General features: G+C 38.0%; 3 protein-coding genes across 3 annotated transcripts; 1 reads left to right on the forward strand and 2 right to left on the reverse strand.

The window, feature by feature from the left end:
• Positions 1-2,020: 2,020 nt before the first annotated feature.
• Positions 2,021-3,361, reverse strand: LOC114313159 (uncharacterized). The gene is made up of 4 exons (XM_082872226.1): positions 2,856-3,361; positions 2,545-2,736; positions 2,282-2,463; positions 2,021-2,193 (listed from the first exon to the last, which is right to left on the reverse strand). The coding sequence occupies exons 1-4, from the start codon at positions 3,359-3,361 to the stop codon at positions 2,021-2,023; spliced, it is 1,053 nt and encodes a 350-aa protein (XP_082728352.1).
• Positions 3,362-3,466: 105 nt separating this feature from the next.
• On the reverse strand, positions 3,467-4,372 carry LOC114302388 (uncharacterized). Its single transcript, XM_028247402.2, has one exon. It carries the CDS (start codon positions 4,370-4,372, stop codon positions 3,467-3,469), a length of 906 nt encoding a protein of 301 aa, XP_028103203.2.
• Positions 4,373-18,156: 13,784 nt separating this feature from the next.
• On the forward strand, positions 18,157-18,561 carry LOC145791788 (uncharacterized). The gene has a single exon (XM_082872227.1). It carries the CDS (start codon positions 18,157-18,159, stop codon positions 18,559-18,561), a length of 405 nt encoding a protein of 134 aa, XP_082728353.1.
• Positions 18,562-22,732: the final 4,171 nt, after the last annotated feature.

Genomic DNA, 22,732 nt, shown 5'->3' on the forward strand with positions numbered 1-22,732 from the left:
TCTCTGCTCAACCTAGTCACCCCTTAGAGCATATGCCAGATGCACTGATTGAGCCGAAGAGGCTCCCTAATTGGCCCTCGAGGCTTGTGCTGACTGTGCTGGCTGGTGACTCTGTGTCTGCCTCGAACCAGACGCACCAGATGTACCACCCAACTGTGGGCAAAACCTCTTCATGTGCCCACCTACCCACACTAATAACAAGTGAGCGGCTGGTCTCTCCCCTGACTCTGGCCCTGAGAGCGAGCCGAAGACGATGCTGTTCACTGCCCTCCTCCTTTTTGCGGGAAAGCTGGAGACTTATGGCCCAACTGACCACATTTGAAACAAGTGATGTCTCCTTGACCACCCCTCCCAAAATCCGAACTCGGTACTGAAAAAATGGACCTCGACTGAGCTCCCTGGGACGGCTGGGGATTAAAACCCCCATGCCTCTTATTGTCCCCCTAACTGTCTTGACTCTTCCTGGAGCCCCTTATCCTTTCCTCCTCAGCCTGCATGATGGTCTCAAGATGGGTTGCCGCCTCCACAAGGCGCCCATAATCTCTAATCATGGATCCGACCACTATAAACATGAGCCCGGTCCTCAACCGCTTCTCGAACTCCAAACAACGGCGCTCTTCAGTTGCCACGAGTTCTAGTGCAAACCTCGACAAACTAGTAAATGTGGCCTCAAACTCTGCCACTGGTGTGTTCAACTGCACCATCTTAGCAAATTGGTCTCTCAACTTCTCCCTAACCGTAGGAGGCAAGAACTTGTCCTGGAAGGCGTCAACAAAAGCCTCCCAAGTCCCTCCAATGCACCCTCGCGCATACTTCCACCATTGACCTGCGTCTCCCTTCAGTTAGAAGGATACTAAGGTCACTCTCAAACCCCCGTCTTCGATGCCAAGCATCTCAAACATCTTCACCACTTGCTCTAGCCACTCATCTGCCTTCAGTGGCTCCTTAGGATCACCCAAAAACTTATCCAGATTTGACCAGAAAAACTCCTTCTTCAGAAAAAATGGCCCTACCTTAGCGACTTGGGCCTGGACTTGATTCTCAGGCCTGAGAATGTCCATAGATTCTCGCAAAACTTCAGCCATTTCTCGAGTAAAGGCGCCCATGGCCTGTTGACCACCCAGTTCAGCTATATTGGCCTGACCAACCCCTTTTTCCTATGCCGGAATTTCATCCGGTAGAGGCATCTCATGCCTTCTAGGCCTACCACGCCTACCACTACCACGTCCACGTCCACGTCCTGACATCCTAATAAAGGTAACAAAAGGTATTAGCACATTTACAAATGTGTCAAAGCTAACTCACTCGCGTCCTAATGCGATGAACAAAAGTAAATCACCCCATATCAATGTTTTGAAACCCAGACTGATGAGCGAACCAAAAAAGTGACTGGGTGGACAGGTCGCCGGTTTAACCGTCGGGTCAAAGTGGTCGAATCGTGACGTCATAATTACGTCATAAATATATTTAAAATATATATATATATTAAAAATATAAATGTAAAAATGAAAAAAAAAATTAAATTCAACAAAATAATAGAATTTTCAAATATCACTCACAATGAAATTGTAATTTGCAATAATAATGTGACATACCTTATTTTTATTTGTTGAAGACCTTTCTCTAAATGGGTTGCGCAACCTTTTCACAAGCAAAAATACTACACAATTTACACATATATCAAAGTTAGAGAATAGAACATATTCTAAATACAATCATAATAATGAAAGTAATAAAAGCATTATACTAAAAGCAATTAAGATTACCTATTTGTCAAATAAAACACAAGCATGATCAAATAGAAATACTTTAGTTTTACTACATCAATTAAGAGTCAAATTTCAAACACAAACATAAACCAAGCAAGCATAGAGATAAGATCTATAATTCCGAATCTTAAAACACAATAATGAGCATCTATCCTTTCTAAATGAAAGTAAAAAAATAAATAAAAAATAAAAAAAGTTCAAAACCAATCCACTGCAAACACATCATGCCACAAAAACATTGCTTTTTTTTCCTAATTCCTTGGCAAGCCCTCCATTAGCCAAGCATCGGCATCCTCATTTGCATTGTTGCTTGTGCCAACTCCGCCACTTTGAGCATTAGATCTATCATCCATGTTGACATCACCAAATGATCCAAGGTCAATATCATCTCCAACCTCTATGGCCACATCATCCTCATCATCTTCTACAATAGTTACGACAAAATCAATAAGTAATCAATTTAATAATAACAAAAACATTGTTATATAATAATGAAATAATTAATTACTAACCATCACATAGACCATGACATTTCCTCTTATTTTGTGGAGCCGAACTTTCTTGATAAAGCAATTGTTCCGACTCATCAAAATCAAGAAGAGGAGGCTCTTCTTCATCTTCAGCAATCCAAAACTCGGTTTTGTCAATATTTTCAATGTCAACCGGATCATAGTTCTTCATGTTGTTGAAATGCCTATAATTTTCACTTAGAAGTAAGATTACTTGAATAAATATTCTATTACTAAATGTATGACAATGTAAATGGTTCATTTACCTATTCTTCAATCGCAAATTATAATGAATGTATACAAGATCATTAAGCCTTTGATGTTCCAATCTATTTCTCTTCTTCGTATGAATACGTTCAAAAACACTCCAGTTCCTTTCACATCCAGAAGAGCTACTAGTTTGGCTAAGAATTCGAATAGCCAACTTTTGCAAATTTGGAGCAGTATGGCCAAATAACCTCCACCATTCATCTTATTATTACACTTAAAGAATTATTAAGCAGTCACAATGAAAAAAAATTAAATGTAATAAATAATTTTACCTGGTTATGTTGTCTTGGATGTAATAGTAGCAAACTCTCTTCCAAAACTTTCTAATTGATCTCGAAACAATCTTGCTTCATCCAAGAGTTTTGTCTTGCTACATGTAGCTTTTGTTTCTATCACATCAAGCACACTTGCCATAACCTCTGGTTTTTTGCAAAATGATGATTGATCATATTGAAAAGCTGGATTCAACCAATAACCCGCAGCATGGACATTTTTGCGTAATGTCCTATCCCAATGATCTTTGACAATACTTGTATAAGGCTTGTACAATCTTTTTTTCTTCATGAAAACATTCTTAATTGCTATTCTTGCCCTATACATGCCCTCATATACATATCCCATTGAAGATTTTTTATCTCCATCAATAATACGCAACAATCTCATGAGTGGCTCAACAATCTTAACAATGATCACGTAATCATTTGAAAACTTACTATCTAAAATGATAGCAACAACTTCTTTTGCTTTCTTATCTTTTGCATGCCTTGAATCTACAAAATCCTTACTTGTCACTAAGGCTTTCAAATCATGCATATGTTTTTGAATACTATGCAATGCAATGAAAGTAGTGGCAAAACGGGTTGCTCCTGGGCGCACAATTTCAGTCCATCCTTTCCTTTTCCTCAACCAAGCTATCAACTATGGGCGATTGTAAATAAATCTTGTCACACTTGATGCTCTAGATGCAAGCTCTTTCACATGATTCAACTTGGAAATATCACTTAACACTAAGTTCAAACAATGTGCTGCACAAGTAGACCAATTAATATTCTTGTAAGTTTCACTAACAAGCCTTCCAGCAGCAACATAATTTGCCCCATTATCTGTCACCATGTGCACAATATTGCTTGCTCCCAGCCACTCAATAATTTCTTCAAACAATTTAAAAAGAAGATGAGCATCTTTTACAACATTAGAGGCATCAACAGATTTAACAAAAGTGATTCCTCTAGGACAATAGACAAGAAAATTAATGAGAGTTCTATGTCTACCATCAGTCCAACCATCACCCATAATTGTACACCCAGAATCAGCCCAAGTACTCTTTACAGAGTCAATAAACAATTGAAGCTCTTTCTTTGAGTCACTCAATAAAGGAACTCGAACTTCATGGTAGGTAGAAACTTTAAATCCTGGAACAATGGCGATTGCAGCATCAAACATGGGCTGAAAGTATATGGAATTGACAACATTCATTGGAACACATGTATCATACAAAAATTTTGCCACAATCATATGTGCCCTATGTACAGCTTTTTTAGTTGCAAGGGCACTTTTGATAGTTGGTTGAGAGCCTAGAGTGGTCCTTGGTGCAAAAAAACTATCAATTTTTGCAGAGTCCTTTCCTTTTCCTCTTTGTGTCATTGTTGCCTTACTTTTATTCCTATTATCACCACCTTCATTAATTAAGATGCCCTTATTGCGTTGTGGAATTATTTCTTCAATTTCAACATCATCCTCAAATTCGAAAACAGCCCGACCAAAGGGATTAGATTCCTCACTTCGTTTATTTTTCTCAATAATTGCTTTCAAAGCCTTTTCCATTCAATACCTAACATCACCTGGAACTTTCTTACATGGCCCAACCTCACCAGACTTTCCTGCAAGATGTTGCTTCATTCTATTAATCCCTCCACCTTTGATAGTTTTCCCACAATACAAGCATGTTAAAGTTTTCTTCCCATCGGGAGCCCGCCCCTCAGTTACATGGTCCCATGCTGGATCAGATTTACCTCTTGTTGATGATAGGGTATTAGAATCTGTAGTTGAATTATGGCCAGATGAATCCATTTCACCTAAAACAGCCCTATATAATATTTGAAATACAATAATTACTATGTTTAATGGATCCAAATGTTTAATACAATAATTACTTTTCATGAATCCATTTCACATAATTAAATTCAAATTCACGAATCCAAATGCAACCTTCAAGAATTATTGAAATTAATACGGATGCCTAGCAAGAATAACAATGTTTAATAAACAGAGACCTCTGTTTTGGTCTTTACTATGTTGTTAAGTTGATATCAATTTTCATGGAGATCTAAGAATGCCAACTACTATTATCACTATTATTGGGACTGCCAGAGTCATGCTTTCCACCTAAAACACATGGAATTTCTTAGGTATCCCTAAATTCTGAATGTATATAGCATCTCTAATTTCAAGTTCTGATTTTTACATCCCATTGAACAACCCTTTGTTTGTTGCTGTACAAGTATCAGGAGATAAGGAAGCTACCAAAATCTTTAGGTACCACTATCACAAGAAAGTCCACTAAAACTACATATATATTATGGTTTGTTTGTCCTTTATTAATCATTTTCAAGAAGAATAGTTAAATTTAATGACAACTTCAAATTCAATGACAACTTAAAGAATTCAATGACAACTTCAACTTCCTTTATTAGGCAACTTCAACTTAAAGAATAGTTAAATTTAATGACAACTTCAACTTAAAGAATAGTTAAATTTAATGACAACTTCAACTTCCTTTATTAGGCAACCTCAAGCATAATTTTAACAATCATATTCTTATAATTTATAATTTATTATTACCCTATGTTTTTTATATTATTTCATTTTTTTTATTATGTATTATTATTAAAATTAAATTAGGGAAATAAAGAGAAAAAAAATTGTAACTTCCGTTCAGAGAAAAAAAAAAAAACCAAAGAAACAAGGGTCGTCGGTCACCACCCTTGAAGAGAAAAAGGGAAAAACCAAAGAAACAGGGGTCGTCTCTTTGATCTGAATCTGATATATATATATATATATATATAAAGCCAGCGGAAAAGAGAAAAAGGGAAGAGCAGAGCAGCAAAAGAGGAAGAGAAGGGGGAAAGAAAGAGAATACTTACCAAAGGAAGAGCAGAGTAGAAAAAGGGAAGAGCAGAGGTCGTCGGTCACCGCCGGATTTGTGTCCTCCGTCACTTCCGTTGACCACCAGAATATCGCAGAGAGAGAGTGAGATTTTAGGCCAAAACCAACGAGCACCCTTTTTAAGAGAGAGATGAGCCAAAGAAAATCTGATGCAGCCCTAGAATTTGGGTTTTTTCAGTGTTATATATAACTTTAATCAACCCGGCCGGTTCCTCAAAACTCGTCCGGGTCACCGGGTTTTCCAGTTGAACCAACGGGCCATCCGATTCTCTCATTTAAGAACGGTTTTGAGCCTCCTCCGGGTTTGCTGGGCTGTCCGGACCAGAACCAGGCCCGATTCCCGGTTCAACCAGTTCGACCGGCCTATCCGGTCCGGGTTTGAAAACCTTGCTCCATATAAGCATATAATCACATAAACACATACGAATTTCCTTCCTAGATAATGACCATCTTGCGGCGTTGCTATAGTTCCAATTAGAAACAGTAGTGATCAAATGCTCTTCTAACAGGACTTCCAGAAACCCGTTGACCCAATCAGTATCTTAGAAACTAAACCCTATACCCTTATAATCATATAAGCATGTTATCACATAAAAAACATAATACATACCAACGTCTCAACCGAACGAGACAGAACCATTATCGTACTAGCCACTTCCCGCGTACGCAAAGTATTCAAACTCGGTAAGCTCTGATACCAAGTTGTAACCCCCCCAAAATAATAGAATAAATCCAACTCATAAGCAGAAGAATAATAGAAATAAAATACTTGCATTCATCAGAGTTCGTTTTCAAAAGTTAACACATGCATTATACATTTACAAATGTTCATGTTGAATCTACAACATGTGTTACAATATAAAGGAAATTAAAACTAAACATATAGTCAAAATGCCCTATAGGCTTACATCTTCCCAAGTCATTGCTTTGTTACACAAAAGTGAGCCTAGCTCAATACAATTTAAGCCCTTGGCTATGCAAAAGAATATAACAAATAAAGAAGCTCTTGCTCCCAAAAGTCCCTCCAAGCTATTGCCCCCGGTGGAGGTATGTCACCAACACCTGAAAATGTTTTTCCTAATTAAGGTGAGCCAAAGCCCAGTAAGAACAATCTAACATAATGTATGAGATTTAACAAAAATATAAGTACAATGTACATATACAAAGCTGGTGACAAAATGTCCACATTTTATATAACAGTAAAGCATCAATGTCATATTTCAATTCATTTTCCTTCAATTCATTTCAAATTCATTTATTCTTCTCAATTCATGAGTCAATTTCATTATCTTTCAACAACCCAACTGAGACTACAACTCAGTGGTTTTTCAATTCAATACACTACCACATAAACAATTTCAATCTGCCATTTTAAAGAAATTCCGTCCACGAGATCGGCACCCATGTATACACAAGATTTCGGGACTTTCAACCTAGACACTCCGGCCAACTTAGTTTTTAATGAAGTCCATCCCTTGTCTCCTCCCAAACAATGGTGTACATCCATTTTCTCCTCCCAAACATCATACATATACAATGTATTTAAAACATGGTCATATTCAATTACAATCAACAATAGATTTGTTTCAATTTATCTAATCCTCATGAAATTGCTATAACAATCATGACTATTCTCCACCGATAGTCTAATACAGTTATTTCTAAACAGATATTCAATCTTAAGACAGATAATTTATTCAAAATTTCCAAAGATAAGAGGTATTACATACTAAACTCCACCATCTATTTCAATATTCGTCCAATTTCATATTTACAACATCAATTTCATTTATTTATATACAAAGTAAATATTCGAATCATTTTAAGGCAAACTCTCATTTTTTTTCCCATATAACACCTAAGTACCAAAATCAACAATTTTGATACAATATAACTTCATTTTCAAACTCCATAACCATTGGTTTCACTTTTACCAAAAATCCCTCATTTTATTTCACACCCCAAACCCTAGGTTTGTTCAAAATACTCCCAAATCACACCATTGTTACACAACAATAAATAACTAAGCTAAACACCAAATGAAAGTGTAGAAAATCCCTACCTCAAATAAATGAGCCGAGCCAAGCAAGAGGGAAACTTCAAGGATGCCCAAATCCAACTCTATTCGGATCAAAATGGAGATCTTGAGAAGGTCTACCTTTTTATCAAAGGGATTAGGGTAAAGAAATCACTAAAACTAGATGAAAATGTAGAGAGAGAGAGAGAGAGTGTGTGTGTGTGTGTGTATGTGTGTGTATGTGTGTGTGTGTGTGTGTTTCAGAGAGAGAGGGTCCCAACTTTAGGTTTTAGGAAGAAAAGGTCTAAAAAAGTGATGTAAAAAGTCATTTTCATGATTTAATATACGCACAGTCCGCTCGAGCGAAAGAGTTGACGCTCGAGCGAAGACACAATAAGTTGTTCCACTCAAGCACCAAGACACAATCAATAAGATGCTTACCACTTGAGCGCAAGAAGTGATGATCAGGCGTAGAAAACACACTGTAGACGCGCCCGTGGGCCTCATGCTACTATAGTTCGGACTCGATTAGTGTCACGGTTCTTAATCTGAACCAAAGAGTCCAAATCTGGCAAATCGTTTTGAGAAACAGATTTTTGAAAAAGTAGTGCCAAACATGGACTGCTTTGCCAGATACAGAGTCGCCACCTAAATATTTTTTTATGGGAGAATTTAGGAAACCCTGACTCGGTGCCGAAGGCCACATGTCCGTCATCACCGGAGTTGTCTCGGCTCGGGAGCTAGGGTACGATTGGGGAAGGTCAGCTATGAGCACCCCCTTTCGCCCGGTCCGAAGACCGGCCTCTACTAACCGTGATATTCGTTTTTAAAAACTTTATGCGTTCTTATTCCGGTTATTAGCCTAGAATTGCTATGTTATGCGTGCAGCAAACAAGTATAGACTAGATTGCCTAATTTGGAAATAAACATTGCATATCCGTTTGTTTTGGGAAAATGTTTTGGAATTTGCTACTCGCAAGTAGGCTAAAATACGGATTTCAACGAGTTTTTCCAACTCAAACAATCCAACCTTCACCCACAGGCATTCAAACAATTTATAACACATAAGCATCTAGCCACATGTTAAGCATACTGTCATGGCAACACTCACACGCATGCGGGATGCTAAAGCATAAACACTTACATCGTACTCCGTGCCAAAATAATAAACTAGTTAGCAAACATGCATGTCCTAGTTCATAGTAGATTGACTAATGCAACACATACGGGATGCAATTGAAGTAGGCTCGGCTAACCTAAGCATGGCATGTGAGATGCAATCAATTGATGCACGTATTCAATTTTGAAATTAAAGTACAAATGCAGTTAGCATGATGTGCCGAGCCTGATGCATGTCAACAAATGCATGAATGCACGCATGCATAGCATAAGGTATGCTAAAATAAATGTGCCCTAATCTACCATCATAAGCAGGTAAATAAAAGGGAAGAAAGAAGTGGGGTTGGAAGACATACGTCACACGCACGCACACTTATTACAAATATGCCCTCGCTCGGAGGGACCAAATAAATATTACAAATTAATTAACTATACAAGATAATTAAATATTACAAATTAATTAATTAACAAATTAACTAATCTAGGAAAACAGGTAAACCGCCTCGGGAAATGCGCCGCCATGCATAGGCTGCCTCTGTTTTCTTTCCTCTGCTCCTCTGAAGGCTACCAAAACCTCAGGACTGCTTCCTTGGACACTGAGGAGTGCCACCGGCTGAGTAGAATTGCCACCGGCAGTGTGGTGTAGTCACCGGCACAAGATGAATCCATCGGCTGCTTGTTTACTGTCGGTCGGCAATATATACTGCCGGTCGGCAAGGAATGTCTGCAGAACCTGCAATTGACAGCAACAGAGTGCAAAGCAAAGCATGGCAGCACAATTCAAGGCATATATGCACCATTCATGTCCCTTATCATGGTAATGACTCAAAGGGGCATGTGCCTCGATTCTCGGACCACCAATCACGCATTTCCATGCATGATGGCCCAAGGAATCAAGTATGCAACTTTCATGTCAAATGAAATGCAAACCAATCAAACAAACTAAAGCCCAACCTCTATCACATGATCAAGAGGCAAGGCATGCATGCCAATGCAATGCAACCTAGGTATGCAAACAAGAATACAAGCATGCTATGCAACTACATGGCATGCACAACGCTAACAACATAACATGTGCAACGCTTTGAAACATGGCATACACAATGCAAGGTGGACTTACACCAATGTGAGTGGACCTCAGCCGCACCCACATCAGTGGCCATAAGATGAAAATGAAGTGCCTCGAAATGCGTGCACACGGGCACGCAAATCGAGGCAATGGCATATGCAATGCAATGGCTAAAATGGCATATAGAATGCAACATGGACTTATACTAACATGAGAGAGCCTCAGCCACACTCACATAAGAGGCCGATGAATGAAAATGGAGTGCCTCGAAATGCGTGCACACGGGCACGCAAACCGAGGCAATGGCATACGCAATGCAATAGCATGGAAATGGCATGCAATCATGCTAATGGAATTTCAGCACTGAAATGTGGGGGAAAACAGCCCCGAAATGAGGCGAAAACACACCCGATGCATGGAATCTCTCCCGAAATGCAAAATTAGGCATCCGAAATGGCCTATAGCTATACCAAACATGCATAATTGGTACATGGAATGAAAAGACAGAAGCAAGACAGCCCCAAAATAAGCATTTTACCAGTACAAATCATGGCCAAACAGCAAGCAAAGATAGGGCAACAATGGCATGCAAAAATGGCCCTAAACATGAGGTTATGAAGCAACTCACAGCTGCTAACTCCAAACAGGTTAGGGCCCTTCAACAACATTGAAGAGGGGCCAAAAATATGCACATCTACAGAATTGTAAAAACCCTAAAAACAAACATAGATAAGGCTAAGTTCTTATGCAAGAAAATGGGCCAAAAGGTGGCCAAAGAGGCAAGTGATATATGAAAAGCCCAAACTGAAAAATTCCCTTCTACAACATTGAAGAGGGACCAAAAATAAGCATATTTACAGAACTGTAAAAACCCCAAAACAGTATACAAACATGCTAGAAATGCAATGCAAAATGAGGCTCAAAAGGGGCTATAACATGAAGTATACAAAATATTCCACAAACGGCCAAAGACCCTTAATGAAACATGTAGAATGGGCCAAAATAAGACTATTTTCAGAACTATAAAAAGGCCAAAAACCGAAGCATGATAGGCTGCCAAAGCATGCAAAAATGGGACCAAAAAGAGAATATAAAGGCAAGTATAACATGGAGGTCCCAAACAGTGGTGAACCCTTCTTCAATGTTGAAGAAGGGCTCAAAATAAGCCTATTTTCAGTTTACCTCAGGCTCGAAAACAGATCACACATAGGCTAAAAGAATCATGCAAAATAATGGCATACAAAGGGGTAATGAAGAAAGTGCCAAAAATAAGCTTCAAACTGTAATAAGCCCTTAACGAAACATGCAATATAGCTCAAGAAAATGGCATTTTATGTTTTGGTCGGAGCTCAAAACAGCAAGCAAAGAGGCTAAAAAAATGAGGCAAGAAATGAGCTAGAAAGAGGGAGAAGAGTGCTCACCCTTGAAGACCCAACCTTTGCTGCCTCTAGGACTGAAAAATGTTGCCTCTTAGCTGCTGGAAAGCCACTCCTATCTGCTGGAATGGAGTAGTGGTGGTGGTGCTTGGTAGTGATGAAGGAATGATGCAAGGGACTTGGATGCTTGAGCTTGAAAGAGAGAGATGGAGGGAGATATATGGAGGGATGTATATCTCAATCCCAGCTGGTTTTTCTAACCTAGTATAAGGAAGAGGAGAGCTTCCTTTATAAGCAAAACAAAGTGTAAAGCTTCTTGAGGAAGCTAAACAAGGGTGCATATCCTCCATACACGTGTATGGAGGATCCATTATGTGCCCTCCAGCTGGCACAGCTGGCATATACTCAATCTGCAGAATGCTCCGGAAGGTCGTCGGCCAGCAAAACTTGCCGGTCAGCACAATAAAGTGCCGGTCGGCAAAATAAATTGTCGGCCGGATAAATAGATTGCCGATAGATGCTGCCAAGGTCAAAAAATGGCCGGTGGGTGTCCAAATTGAATCCCCGGAAGTTAGCTTTCCAATGGCGCAAACCTTGCATTAAAATTCGTTCTATGCAAAAAGTTATGCCCTTTTTCGTGAAGCCGCGCAGATTCGATCCAACCGGGATGATGCCCGACTTCAACTGATCATATCTCCCCCACCCGGACTTGGCTCTAGGAGATTCTTGAGTGCAAAATGAAGCCCCGGAAGTAAGCTTTCCGACGGTGGTGGCCCCATAGCTAAAATCCAAGCGTACAGACAGATAAGCCCGATTCAGCGAGGGCTGCTCGACTCGCTTCTACCCGGATTCATGCCGAACTTCTCCCAAATTAGTTTTCTCCTCTCCTTTCCTCTCTTCTTCAACTTCAAACTCCTAAACAAAGTGTTTTGAAGGATTTGCCTCTCTCCTTGCCAAAGAAACTGAACATTTCCCCTGCACACCTGTCTCCACCAAGTAAACCATCAGTAACGCCCAAGTCTTAAGGGCGGTCAAAAATGGGGTGTCTACACACACTTCCAGTAATTTTGCAGATATTAGGCCAACGCTCGAGCGCAAGAAAGGCCGCTCTAGCACCTACCCGCTTGAGCGTAAGAAATGCCGCTCAAGCGTAGAAATCACTCTCCCAATACTTTTGCAGACCTGCAAAAGTACTGAGTGTTTGCAAAGCCCACTCGAGCGCAGGAAGTGCCGCTCGAGCAGAGGGCCAAAATTTTGGACAACACAAGGTTTGAAAAAAACAAGCGACCAACCTGCCTAAACACAACCACAACAACCCAAAGGCCAATTTCAAAGAGATACAAGGGAGGAAAGAAATAAACAACAATATGAAAGCATTAAACCCGAGTCCGGGATACCACAAGAGTCAGGTCAAAACCGGGATCACTATATTATTTATTTGCTTTATTTTACTTTATCTATTAGTTTGTTTGCCAAGAAATCTTGGGAACAAATTACATTGCTTTTGGGTCTCAATGCTTGATATTAGAAAAACTGTCTTCTTTCTCACATTCTCCGTTGTGACTAAGTTCCTTCTCAAATTTCTTGGCAAACAAATTCATAATCTTAGCACCCAATTTTTCGGTTTCTCTAATTATGACATTTTTTTTATGAATTATGGTTTTTTAATTTGGTTATATGGTAATTATTTTTATAATGCTTTATTTTCATAGTTCTTATTCTTGTCTTATGATAATTCTTTGTTTAATAGTTTCTTTATTATTGATAATTTTTCTTTAATTGTTTCATTTTGTTCATGATAAAATATATATTGCTTGAGTTTACTTCATCTATTAGTTTTTTTGCCAAGAAATTCTTCGACCAAAATACATTGCTTTTGAGTCTCAATGCTTGATGTTTAAAAAACAGTATCTTTCTCGCAATCTCTGTTGACACCAAATTCCTTCTTAGATTTCTTTGCAATCAAATTTATAATCTTAACTTCCTATTTTTTTGTTTTCTTAATTTTGACATTTTTATGAGCTATGATTTTTTTTTTTTAATTTGGTTGCTTGTTAATTGTTGTTATAATGTTTTGTTTTGATAGTAATTATTCTTATCTTATAATTTGTCGTTTAATATTTTCTTTATTTTTTTATAATTTTTCTTTAATTATTTGGTTTTCTTCTTGATAAATATATTATTTATTTCTTGATTTTACTTTATTTATTAGTTTGTTTGCCGAGAAATCTTTGGAACAATACATTGCTTTTGGGTCTCAATGTTGTGATGTTAAAAAAACAAACTTATTTCTCGCATTCTCCATTGAAATTAAGTTCCTTCTTAGATTTCTTGTCAATCAAATTTATAATCTTTAACTCTCCATTTCTCAGTTTCCTTTATTTTGAGATTTTTATGACTTATGGTTTTTTAATTTGGTTGCTTGGGAATTATTTTTATAATGTTTTGTTTTCATAGTTCTGATTCTTGTCTTACAACAATTCTTTGGTTCATGTTTTCTTTATTTTTGATTTTTTTTTTATAAATATTATTTTTTATAATTTTTCTCTAATTATTATTCAGTTTTTTGTTTTTTGTTTTATAAATATATATTATTTTTTGCTTGATTTTACTTTATGTATTAGTTTGTTTGCTAAGAAATCTTGGGAAGAAAATACGCTGCTTTTGGCTCTGAATGGTTGATGTTAAAAAAACAGACATCTTGCTCGCAATCTCCACTGAGAACAAAGTTCCTTCTCAAATTTCTTGGCCATCGAATTTATAATCTTCTCTCATTTTCTCGCTTTCCTTAATTTTGACATTTTTATGAGTTATGATTTTTTAATTTGGTTGCTTGCTAAATGTTTTGTTTTCATACTTATTCTTGTCCTTCAATTCTTTGGTTCATTTTTTCTTTATTTTTTTTCATTTTTCTCTAACTACTCTCCTATACAATGATAAAATTACCTGAATTATTAATTAAAATAAATTTTTGACAAAATTATCTAAATTATTAATTGAAATAAATTTTTGACAACTTGATGATATATGGGTAAATGGGGTCATTTGTGATGAAACTAAAATTTCCAGGGGACATGATGTATTTTTAAAAACTGTCAATTGACTTGATAATTTATTAGTAAAAAAGGTAATTTTTTATGAAAATAGAATTTTTAAGGGGCATGATGTAATTTTTAAAACTACAAAGGCAACTCTTATTTTAAGCAAACCTCAGGATTGTATTTGTAATTTATCCAAATATGAAAGTAGGTAGTGTTGGTTGTATAATAGGACTCACAGATATCTTAACAATTGGTATTAGACCCGAGTTTAAGGAATTTTAATAGGACTTCATAACTATTATTTGATTTAGGATAAAATCTCCCAACAAGTTTGTTCTATTTTGACACTAGGGAGTTGAATGGTGATGCGGTCTCTTCTAGATAAGTTTAGAATTCATTGTATATCTATTCTATTATTAAAAGCCAACAGGAAGTTTGGAGTCTTGAAGCCTTACTTAGAAAATTTTTCCTCTTTTCCCTAAAATGACCATAACTTCTTAAATAATTATATTATTTTTACACTTATATCAATTTATAATTAAGGATAATATGATAAATTCAAACCAATCAATTTCGCTATCCCACGTTTCCAAACTGCACAGCAGTTAATTTTCGGTACAATCTCTCTCACATTTCCAAACTGCACAGCAGTTAATTTCCTGTACAATCTCTCTCTATCTCTCTCTCTCTCTCTGTTTCTATGTCTATTCTATTATTAAAAGCCAACAGGAAGTTTGGAGTCTTGAAGCCTTGCTTAGAAAATTTTTCCTCTTTTCCCTAAAATGACCATAACTTCTTAAATAATTATATTATTTTTACACTTATATCAATTTATAATTAAGGATAATATGATAAATTCAAACCAATCAATTTCGCTATCCCACGTTTCCAAACTGCACAGCAGTTAATTTTCGGTACAATCTCTCTCACATTTCCAAACTGCACAGCAGTTAATTTCCTGTACAATCTCTCTCTATCTCTCTGTTTCTATGTCTATTCTATTATTAAAAGCCAACAGGAAGTTTGGAGTCTTGAAGCCTTGCTTAGAAAATTTTTCCTCTTTTCCCTAAAATGACCATAACTTCTTAAATAATTATATTATTTTTACACTTATATCAATTTATAATTAAGGATAATATGATAAATTCAAACCAATCAATTTCGCTATCCCACGTTTCCAAACTGCACAGCAGTTAATTTTCGGTACAATCTCTCTCACATTTCCAAACTGCACAGCAGTTAATTTCCTGTACAATCTCTCTCTCTATCTCTCTCTCTCTCTCTCTCTCTCTCTCTCTGTTTCTATGTCTATTCTATTATTAAAAGCCAACAGGAAGTTTGGAGTCTTGAAGCCTTGCTTAGCAAAATTTTTCCTCTTTTCCCTAAAATGACCATAACTTCTTAAATAATTATATTATTTTTACACTTATATCAATTTATAATTAAGGATAATATGATAAATTCAAACCAATCAATTTCGCTATCCCACGTTTCCAAACTGCACAGCAATTAATTTTCGGTACAATCTCTCTCACATTTCCAAACTGCACAGCAGTTAATTTCCTGTACAATCTCTCTCTATCTCTCTCTCTCTCTCTCTCTCTCTCTCTCTCTCTCTCTCTCTCTCTCTCTGTTTCTATGTCTATTCTATTATTAAAAGCCAACAGGAAGTTTGGAGTCTTGAAGCCTTGCTTAGAAAATTTTTCCTCTTTTCCCTAAAATGACCATAACTTCTTAAATAATTATATTATTTTTACACTTATATCAATTTATAATTAAGGATAATATGATAAATTCAAACCAATCAATTTCGCTATCCCACGTTTCCAAACTGCACAGCAGTTAATTTTCGGTACAATCTCTCTCACATTTCCAAACTGCACAGCAGTTAATTTCCTATACAATCTCTCTCTATTTCTCTCTCTCTCTCTCTGTTTCTATGTCTACAAGTTTGGCATAAGGGTCTCTTTATCCATGGCTTCATCTTTTGATTTCGAAACCTCCTCAAACAACATTCCATACCAGGGTATGTCAAATTCTTTACAAACCCATTTTCTATGTCATGTTCATACACAAACATATATATATATATATATATACAGACTCTTTTTTTTTTGGTCTATCTTTCTGTACATTCGTGCGTTCGTTCTTGACAAGCAGATCTGCAAAGAAGCAAGCTTTGTTTTGGTGAAATCGGATGGGCAATGCAAACGGAAGAGAAGATTTAGCCAATGGCGGTCCCGACGATCCCTCCACAGGATCCAACGGTGAATTGCGATTCCGCCCCAATTACCTGCCAAACTCCATTCCTCCTCCTGCACGTCTGCCTTCTCCTGATTTGATGGCCAATTCCCCTCCGGCGAGCCCTGCTCGCTTTCGATCCCCGCTCATGTTCGCTTCTCAGGTTTCTTCTCTTCACTTCACTCCACTTCTTCAATTGATAGATTATGTGAATCATTCGAAGATCAAAATTGAATTTTTTATTAGTTTTTGTTTATTTTCTGATTTGTTAGATCCTTTATTTTAGTAATTTTTTTAAACTCTTTTACTCTACCAAAAAAGAAGAAGAAAAAAAAGTAGAGTAGGGAGATTGATGTAATAGTGACTTTTATTGGAGTGGCCAAACGATGTCGTGTTCATTTTTTATGCTTATCAATCTGTTTGGAGATAATGCTAAATAATGGGTTTGTTTCAAATTCTTGATTCGTCAATGTTAGCACTTAGCAGCAAAGCAATATAAGGGTTGTGATTCTGCAGGATTGGATTGTCGTGATGAGAATGTCCTCAAAAAACACGTCGTTCTTTGATTGGAACAAAGACGGTGTTGTTTATCCTTGAGAAACTTTTCGAGGCTTTTTTTTCTCTGATTTTTGTTTTATAAAATTTTGATCAATTAGTGTGTGTATATATATATATCGTATCAAATTCAAAAAAAGTTATGCAATTGAATATATAAATAAATAAAAAACAAATTGAATATAAAAATAATTTTAGCAAAGCTCAATATTCTTAATTAAATAAATCCTCATTCTTAACTCAAAGAAATTTCATAAATATGAAAAAAAATTAAAAACTCAAAAAAAAAAAAAAAAAAGAACTCGAAGAGATGTGTGTATATATATCATATCAAATTCAAAAAAAAAATAATAATAATTTATGCGATTGAATATATGAATTAAAAAAAAAAATGAATGAGGATATATTAAAATTTTTATCAATTGAAAAGTAGTGTTCTTTAATTCAATTTTTATTGACTCAATCGCATAATTTTTTTAAAAAAATTATGCACACGCATCGCGTGTGCCCTCACCGCTAGTATATATATATATATCTTTGATGCTCTGTCGAAGCAAAAATTATCTAGCGTTCTGGGAACACCATACCAAAATGAAATACATATCTATATTCATGTCAGAAGAACTGAATAAGCGCATGGTGAAAATGAGATGTTCATGCATGACTGACAACATAGAAGTGTTTGCTGAGGCAATGGTGCCACACAATGGTGGCGGGCTAGATATCAATAGGGGACGTGGAATCAGTGGATTGCATTACATAGAGAGGACACCCCTAATGCTACCCACAATCTGTGGCAGTGAAAGAGTGTTGAGTCTCATCCTCAACACTAGTGGGGTTGATGTTAACAGAATTTCTGTCATGGATTATCTGACAGCCCTGGATTGCTATTTTGCCTATGAACCTACTCAATGAGTTCGTGACATGCTTGAGGCACGTAATGCTCAATGCAAGAACTCTGGAGATCGACGTTGTTTGAAGTATACTTCAAATATTTATGTGATTAATTAGTAAGGGATATGACCATGACCCTGACAGTTGCGGCCTGGCGTAATTTAGATTTAATATTTCGCAATATCACTTTTCCAATTGTTATCATAGGGGATTTCAATCAGATTTGTGGGATGGAAGACAAGCTAGGGGGCTCAAGTCATTTACCTCTGGGAATAAATGGGTTTAACAACTTCATATCAAGTCATCATCTTGTGGATTTGCCTAACAAAGGGGTTTGGTTCACCTTGTGTAAAAACCGTGTGGATCAACAAGTAATTTATGAAAAGCTGGATAGGGCCTTAGTTTCAAATGACTGGATTGCTAAGTTTCCAAATGCTTTGCTTTTGTCATTGCCCATCCAAAGATCTGATCATAGTCCTATTCTGTTAGATACTTGTTCCCAAATCATGAAAGGCAGGTGGGGTCAACCGTTTTGAAGTAGCTTGGTTGATAGATGACTGTTCTTATGCCATTATTCAAAGGGCATGGGCAGTTCCCACTGTCGGATCTAACCAATTTGTGGCCAAACAGCAACTCAATTGAGTGATGAAGCATTTGAGAAACTGGAGCAACTTATCTAATCGCAGTTTACAAGGTCAGATTGTTGAGACTAGAGCAGACTTATCAAAGGTACAAGCACAGCTCAAAACCAATTCAGTGGCTGAACAAGATTGGTCTATTTGGAAAAAATTAGATGGTCTTTTGCAGAAACAAGAGTTTTATTGGGCGCAAAGGTCTAAGCAAAGATGGATGGCTATAGGGGATCAAAACACTCTTCTTTTTTTTTCATTGAATGGCTTCATGGAGACACAGTAACAGCATTCAATCTGTTAGTATATTATATGTATTATATGTTAGTGCATATATATATTAGCTGTAAAATACCAACTAGCTTTAATAATGTTGTCTCCTTAGTGCATGCTTTCCTGTTTTCTCTTTCGGCCACCTTTGGCCCCTTTGTAACACTCTCTCCTCTATAAAAGAGAGTCATCTGAACATTGTAATATAACAAATCCATAACATTCAATATATCAATAGATACATTATTCTCTCTGTATTTCTCTCTTTATACATTGAATTTAACATGGTATCAGAGCTAGGTTAAGAATCTAATAATTTTGTTTCACCGGCGGGCGGCAGCCTCGCCTTAGCCGCCCGCCGGACCTCAACCCCTCTCTTCTGTATATACACAGTCTCAAAGGTGATCATACCCAAATGCTGTGTTATCCCATAAAATCAACCAATCAGATTTCAACACAGCGACCTGATTGCAAAAAAAATCCCGAGAACTGATCGGGTACTTCTTCTATCTTCACCAATTTACCACTTTGCCACAGATAGAACCCGTGTAGTGCACCCTGGTAGGCCGACCCGGTTACCAAGATCCGATCACCCAAGTCAACCACACACGCCCCGACTCGTACAGTCGGGTCTGACTCAGCCCAGCAAATCAAGCTTCCACACCTCCGCCGAGCTCCAGTCGCGAGCCAACACGCCTTCCAACGAACTCAAATGGACGATCGGAGCCGGGCCACGCGTCTCGTCATCCTCGTCTTCGCAGAGAAGAGCTATGAGCTCAACCTGAGCTTCAAACCTTTCAAAGAGAAACCTTTCTTCTCAAATCTGTTAATAATCTCACCAACCAGGCCTCTTTGGACACCATCAGGTTTGATCATGATGAATGTCTGCTCCATCTTTGTCCTCTAAATGTACTCCCTCCCTCTCTCTCTCTGAAGTTAAAAGCAGTACCGCATCCACAGCTTCGCCCCTCCGGCCTTCTTCTTCGGCTTGATCGCCTCAATGTCCCAATGAACCCTCTTCTGAAATTTGTTGGTCTCCCTGAGAAGGTACACCATTTGTTGAGGTCTTCTCAGTTCTAGCAATCTGGCCACACTCAGGTTGGCCAAAGGACCAACCATTTCTGAGAAGCTTCCACTTCCAAAACATGGAGGAAGCTTTGGGACCATATCAACAAGACCAGAATCAGATGGATAGTGAACACCAAAAGTTTGGGGTATCTTTCCTAAGGAGAATGTCTTTACCAAATATGAGTAAACCGTTACTAAAATCAGCCAGTGATGCAGTGAAGCTAGTATCATATCATGATTGTGGGAATATGGACCTTGAGGTACATTCAATGGATGATATTAAACTGAAGGAATCTGGATTACATAAGCCTGTTATGTCACTTTCATTGGAAAGAATGACATTATTGACTCCTGCTGTTAGATCTCAATCTTTGCCATTCATCAAGCCCTGTATATGTCATCATGGTCTCCACTTCCTTTTCCTCTCCTCTTCTCTGATGCTCAGATTCTCCAATCCATACTTTTTCTTTTTCCTTCTTTCCACACACTCATGTTCCCCACTCAACTTTCTTTTCCTTTTTTTTTTTTTTACTCCATCTTTTGACAAGACAACGGAACACCAACTGGTTTGCACACCCATCATCTTACTTTTTCATTAGTGGTAGGACCCGCCCAAACAAATTTGCATCTCACATTTCCTTTTTCTTTTTTATTACTTTAACATTCACACATTTCTCTTCAACTTTATTCACACACTTCTCTTCAATTTTATTTTCTTTCATACATTTTCTCACACTACCTCTTTATTTTTAGCCTTCCACCCGAAGAACATGGGTATGCGTCAAAAAGAAGAAAAAAAAAACAAACAAACAAACAAACAAACAAAACTGCACACCAACTCATTTTATTCATGTCGAGGCTCCCCCGATCCACATTTTACACCACAAAAAAAAAACAAAAAAAAACAAAAACAAAAACAAAACCAACACCAACAACAACAAAGACCACCATCACAACAACAAAAGATTTGTTTTCTTTTCTGCAGACGGCCACTCACTGACCTCACTTCTTCGCCTCTTCCGCCGGTCTTTTCTTCTTGCCTCCGTCCTGAGCGGCCCTTGACGGTGCGGCCTCTGTGTTTCCCGCGCCGCCGAGCCCGTTCACTCCCCCTTGCTCCTCCACCGCAGCATATGGCGAACCTCCGAATCGGAACATAATGGTGGCCTTCCGCTTCAGCTCCTTGTTTTCCGCCTTTAGTACACATATTTCTGCTCGCGCATCCTTATACATGCGCTGGAGCAGAGCCAGTTGGGCGTTTAACTGCTGCACCTCATTTGTCCTACTCTGAAGCCGGTGCGACAAGTTTGTGACTGCCGTCATGGTCTCCACACATGACTTCAATGTATACTGATTGGCCTCAATATCTGATTGTGCTGCCATTATTTGCTCCACAGACCGCATAGGAAAGGTCAACGAAGCAAAACCAGGGGCGCTTGGTTGAGGTTCCGGGGCAACCGCACCAGTTATCTCTCTTGTGGACTCGTTGAGGTCTGGAAAGAGAGTGAGCAGACCACGGGAAGAAGAGGCCATGTTTTGGGTTGTTGCGTGTTTCCGAGCAGCAGCGATTTCAAACTGGTAATGTCAGCAAGGGTTGGTTGCAGAGTGTTTCAGAACGAAGATGTTCAGCGGTTTCAGACTTGTTTGGTTTGCACAGCCTCCGCCTCGGTTTATATAGCCAATGACGACGCGGACGACACGACACTCTGTCGGTCACGTGCATCGCCGCGTGTCTGGCGCTCCTTTTGATGGCTCGCCGCTCGCAGATTTCTGTTGGGCACGCCTTTTGATGGCACGCCTTTTGATAGATTGGGCCCGACTTTTGAGGGTGCGATATATCTATATATATATATATATATCTTTTGGGCTCCCACGGTCTGACACGACCACACAGTGTCTTCTACATTGGTCCGGCATGACCCCGTAAACTGTCCCGACATTGATTCCGGTTAGCCTCTACATCGGTCCGACATGACCCCATAAACTGTCCCGACATTGATTCCGGTTAGCTTCTACAACGGTCCGGCATGACCCCGTAAACTGTCCCGACATTGATTCCGGTTAACTCCTACAACGGTCTGACACGACCACACAGTGTCTTCTACCTCGGTCCGGCATGACCCCGTAAACTGTCCCGAAAATGATTCCTATTATCTTCTACAACGGTCTAACTCCATACAGTGTTTCCTATCATATTTTATTTGTCAGTTTATTTTTACGTTTTGTTACTCTCTCCAAACTCAAGTTGGTTAGTATCTATCCTTCTTGAGTTTGAGGGGGGCTATTAGTATATTATATGTATTATATGTTAGTGCATATATATATTAGCTGTAAAATACCAACTAACTTTAATACTGTTGTCTCCTTAGTGCATGCTTTCCTGTTTTCTCTTTCGGCCACCTTTGGCCCCTTTGTAACACTCTCTCCTCTATAAAAGAGAGTCATCTGAACATTGTAATATAACAAATCCATAACATTCAATATATCAATAGATACATTATTCTCTCTGTATTTCTCTCTTTATACATTGAATTTAACACAATCTTTGCAATTGGAGGATGGTACTTTGGTGACTGAACCGATGACAATTTAACGCACTTGCATAGCCTATTTTCAGAATCTGTTTCTTGCTAATCAACATAGGTAACACCCCGGAAACGCCAACAATCCATCAGGTGATTTCCCTTCTCATTTTGATTTGCTTTCGGTCCTTCAAACTCGTTTAAAGTCCAAACATATTGGT

The sequence above is a fragment of the Camellia sinensis genome, chromosome 5, assembly GCF_055761805.1.
Source record: "Camellia sinensis isolate YWXY chromosome 5, ASM5576180v1, whole genome shotgun sequence".
Classification (NCBI taxonomy): domain Eukaryota; kingdom Viridiplantae; phylum Streptophyta; class Magnoliopsida; order Ericales; family Theaceae; genus Camellia; species Camellia sinensis.

Coding starts and splice junctions, on each gene's coding strand:
- LOC114313159 (XM_082872226.1), bottom strand. CDS start 3,361: ATGCATGATTTGAAAGCCTTAGTGACAAGTAAGGATTTTGTAGATTCA. Junction 2,737..2,855: donor TTAGAAAGTTTTGGAAGAGA/GTTTGCTACTAT, acceptor TGAATGGTGGAG/GTTATTTGGCCATACTGCTC. Junction 2,194..2,281: donor ATGTCATGGTCTATGTGATG/GTTAGTAATTAA, acceptor TAACTATTGTAG/AAGATGATGAGGATGATGTG.
- LOC114302388 (XM_028247402.2), bottom strand. CDS start 4,372: ATGGAAAAGGCTTTGAAAGCAATTATTGAGAAAAATAAACGAAGTGAG.
- LOC145791788 (XM_082872227.1), top strand. CDS start 18,157: ATGACCCTGACAGTTGCGGCCTGGCGTAATTTAGATTTAATATTTCGC.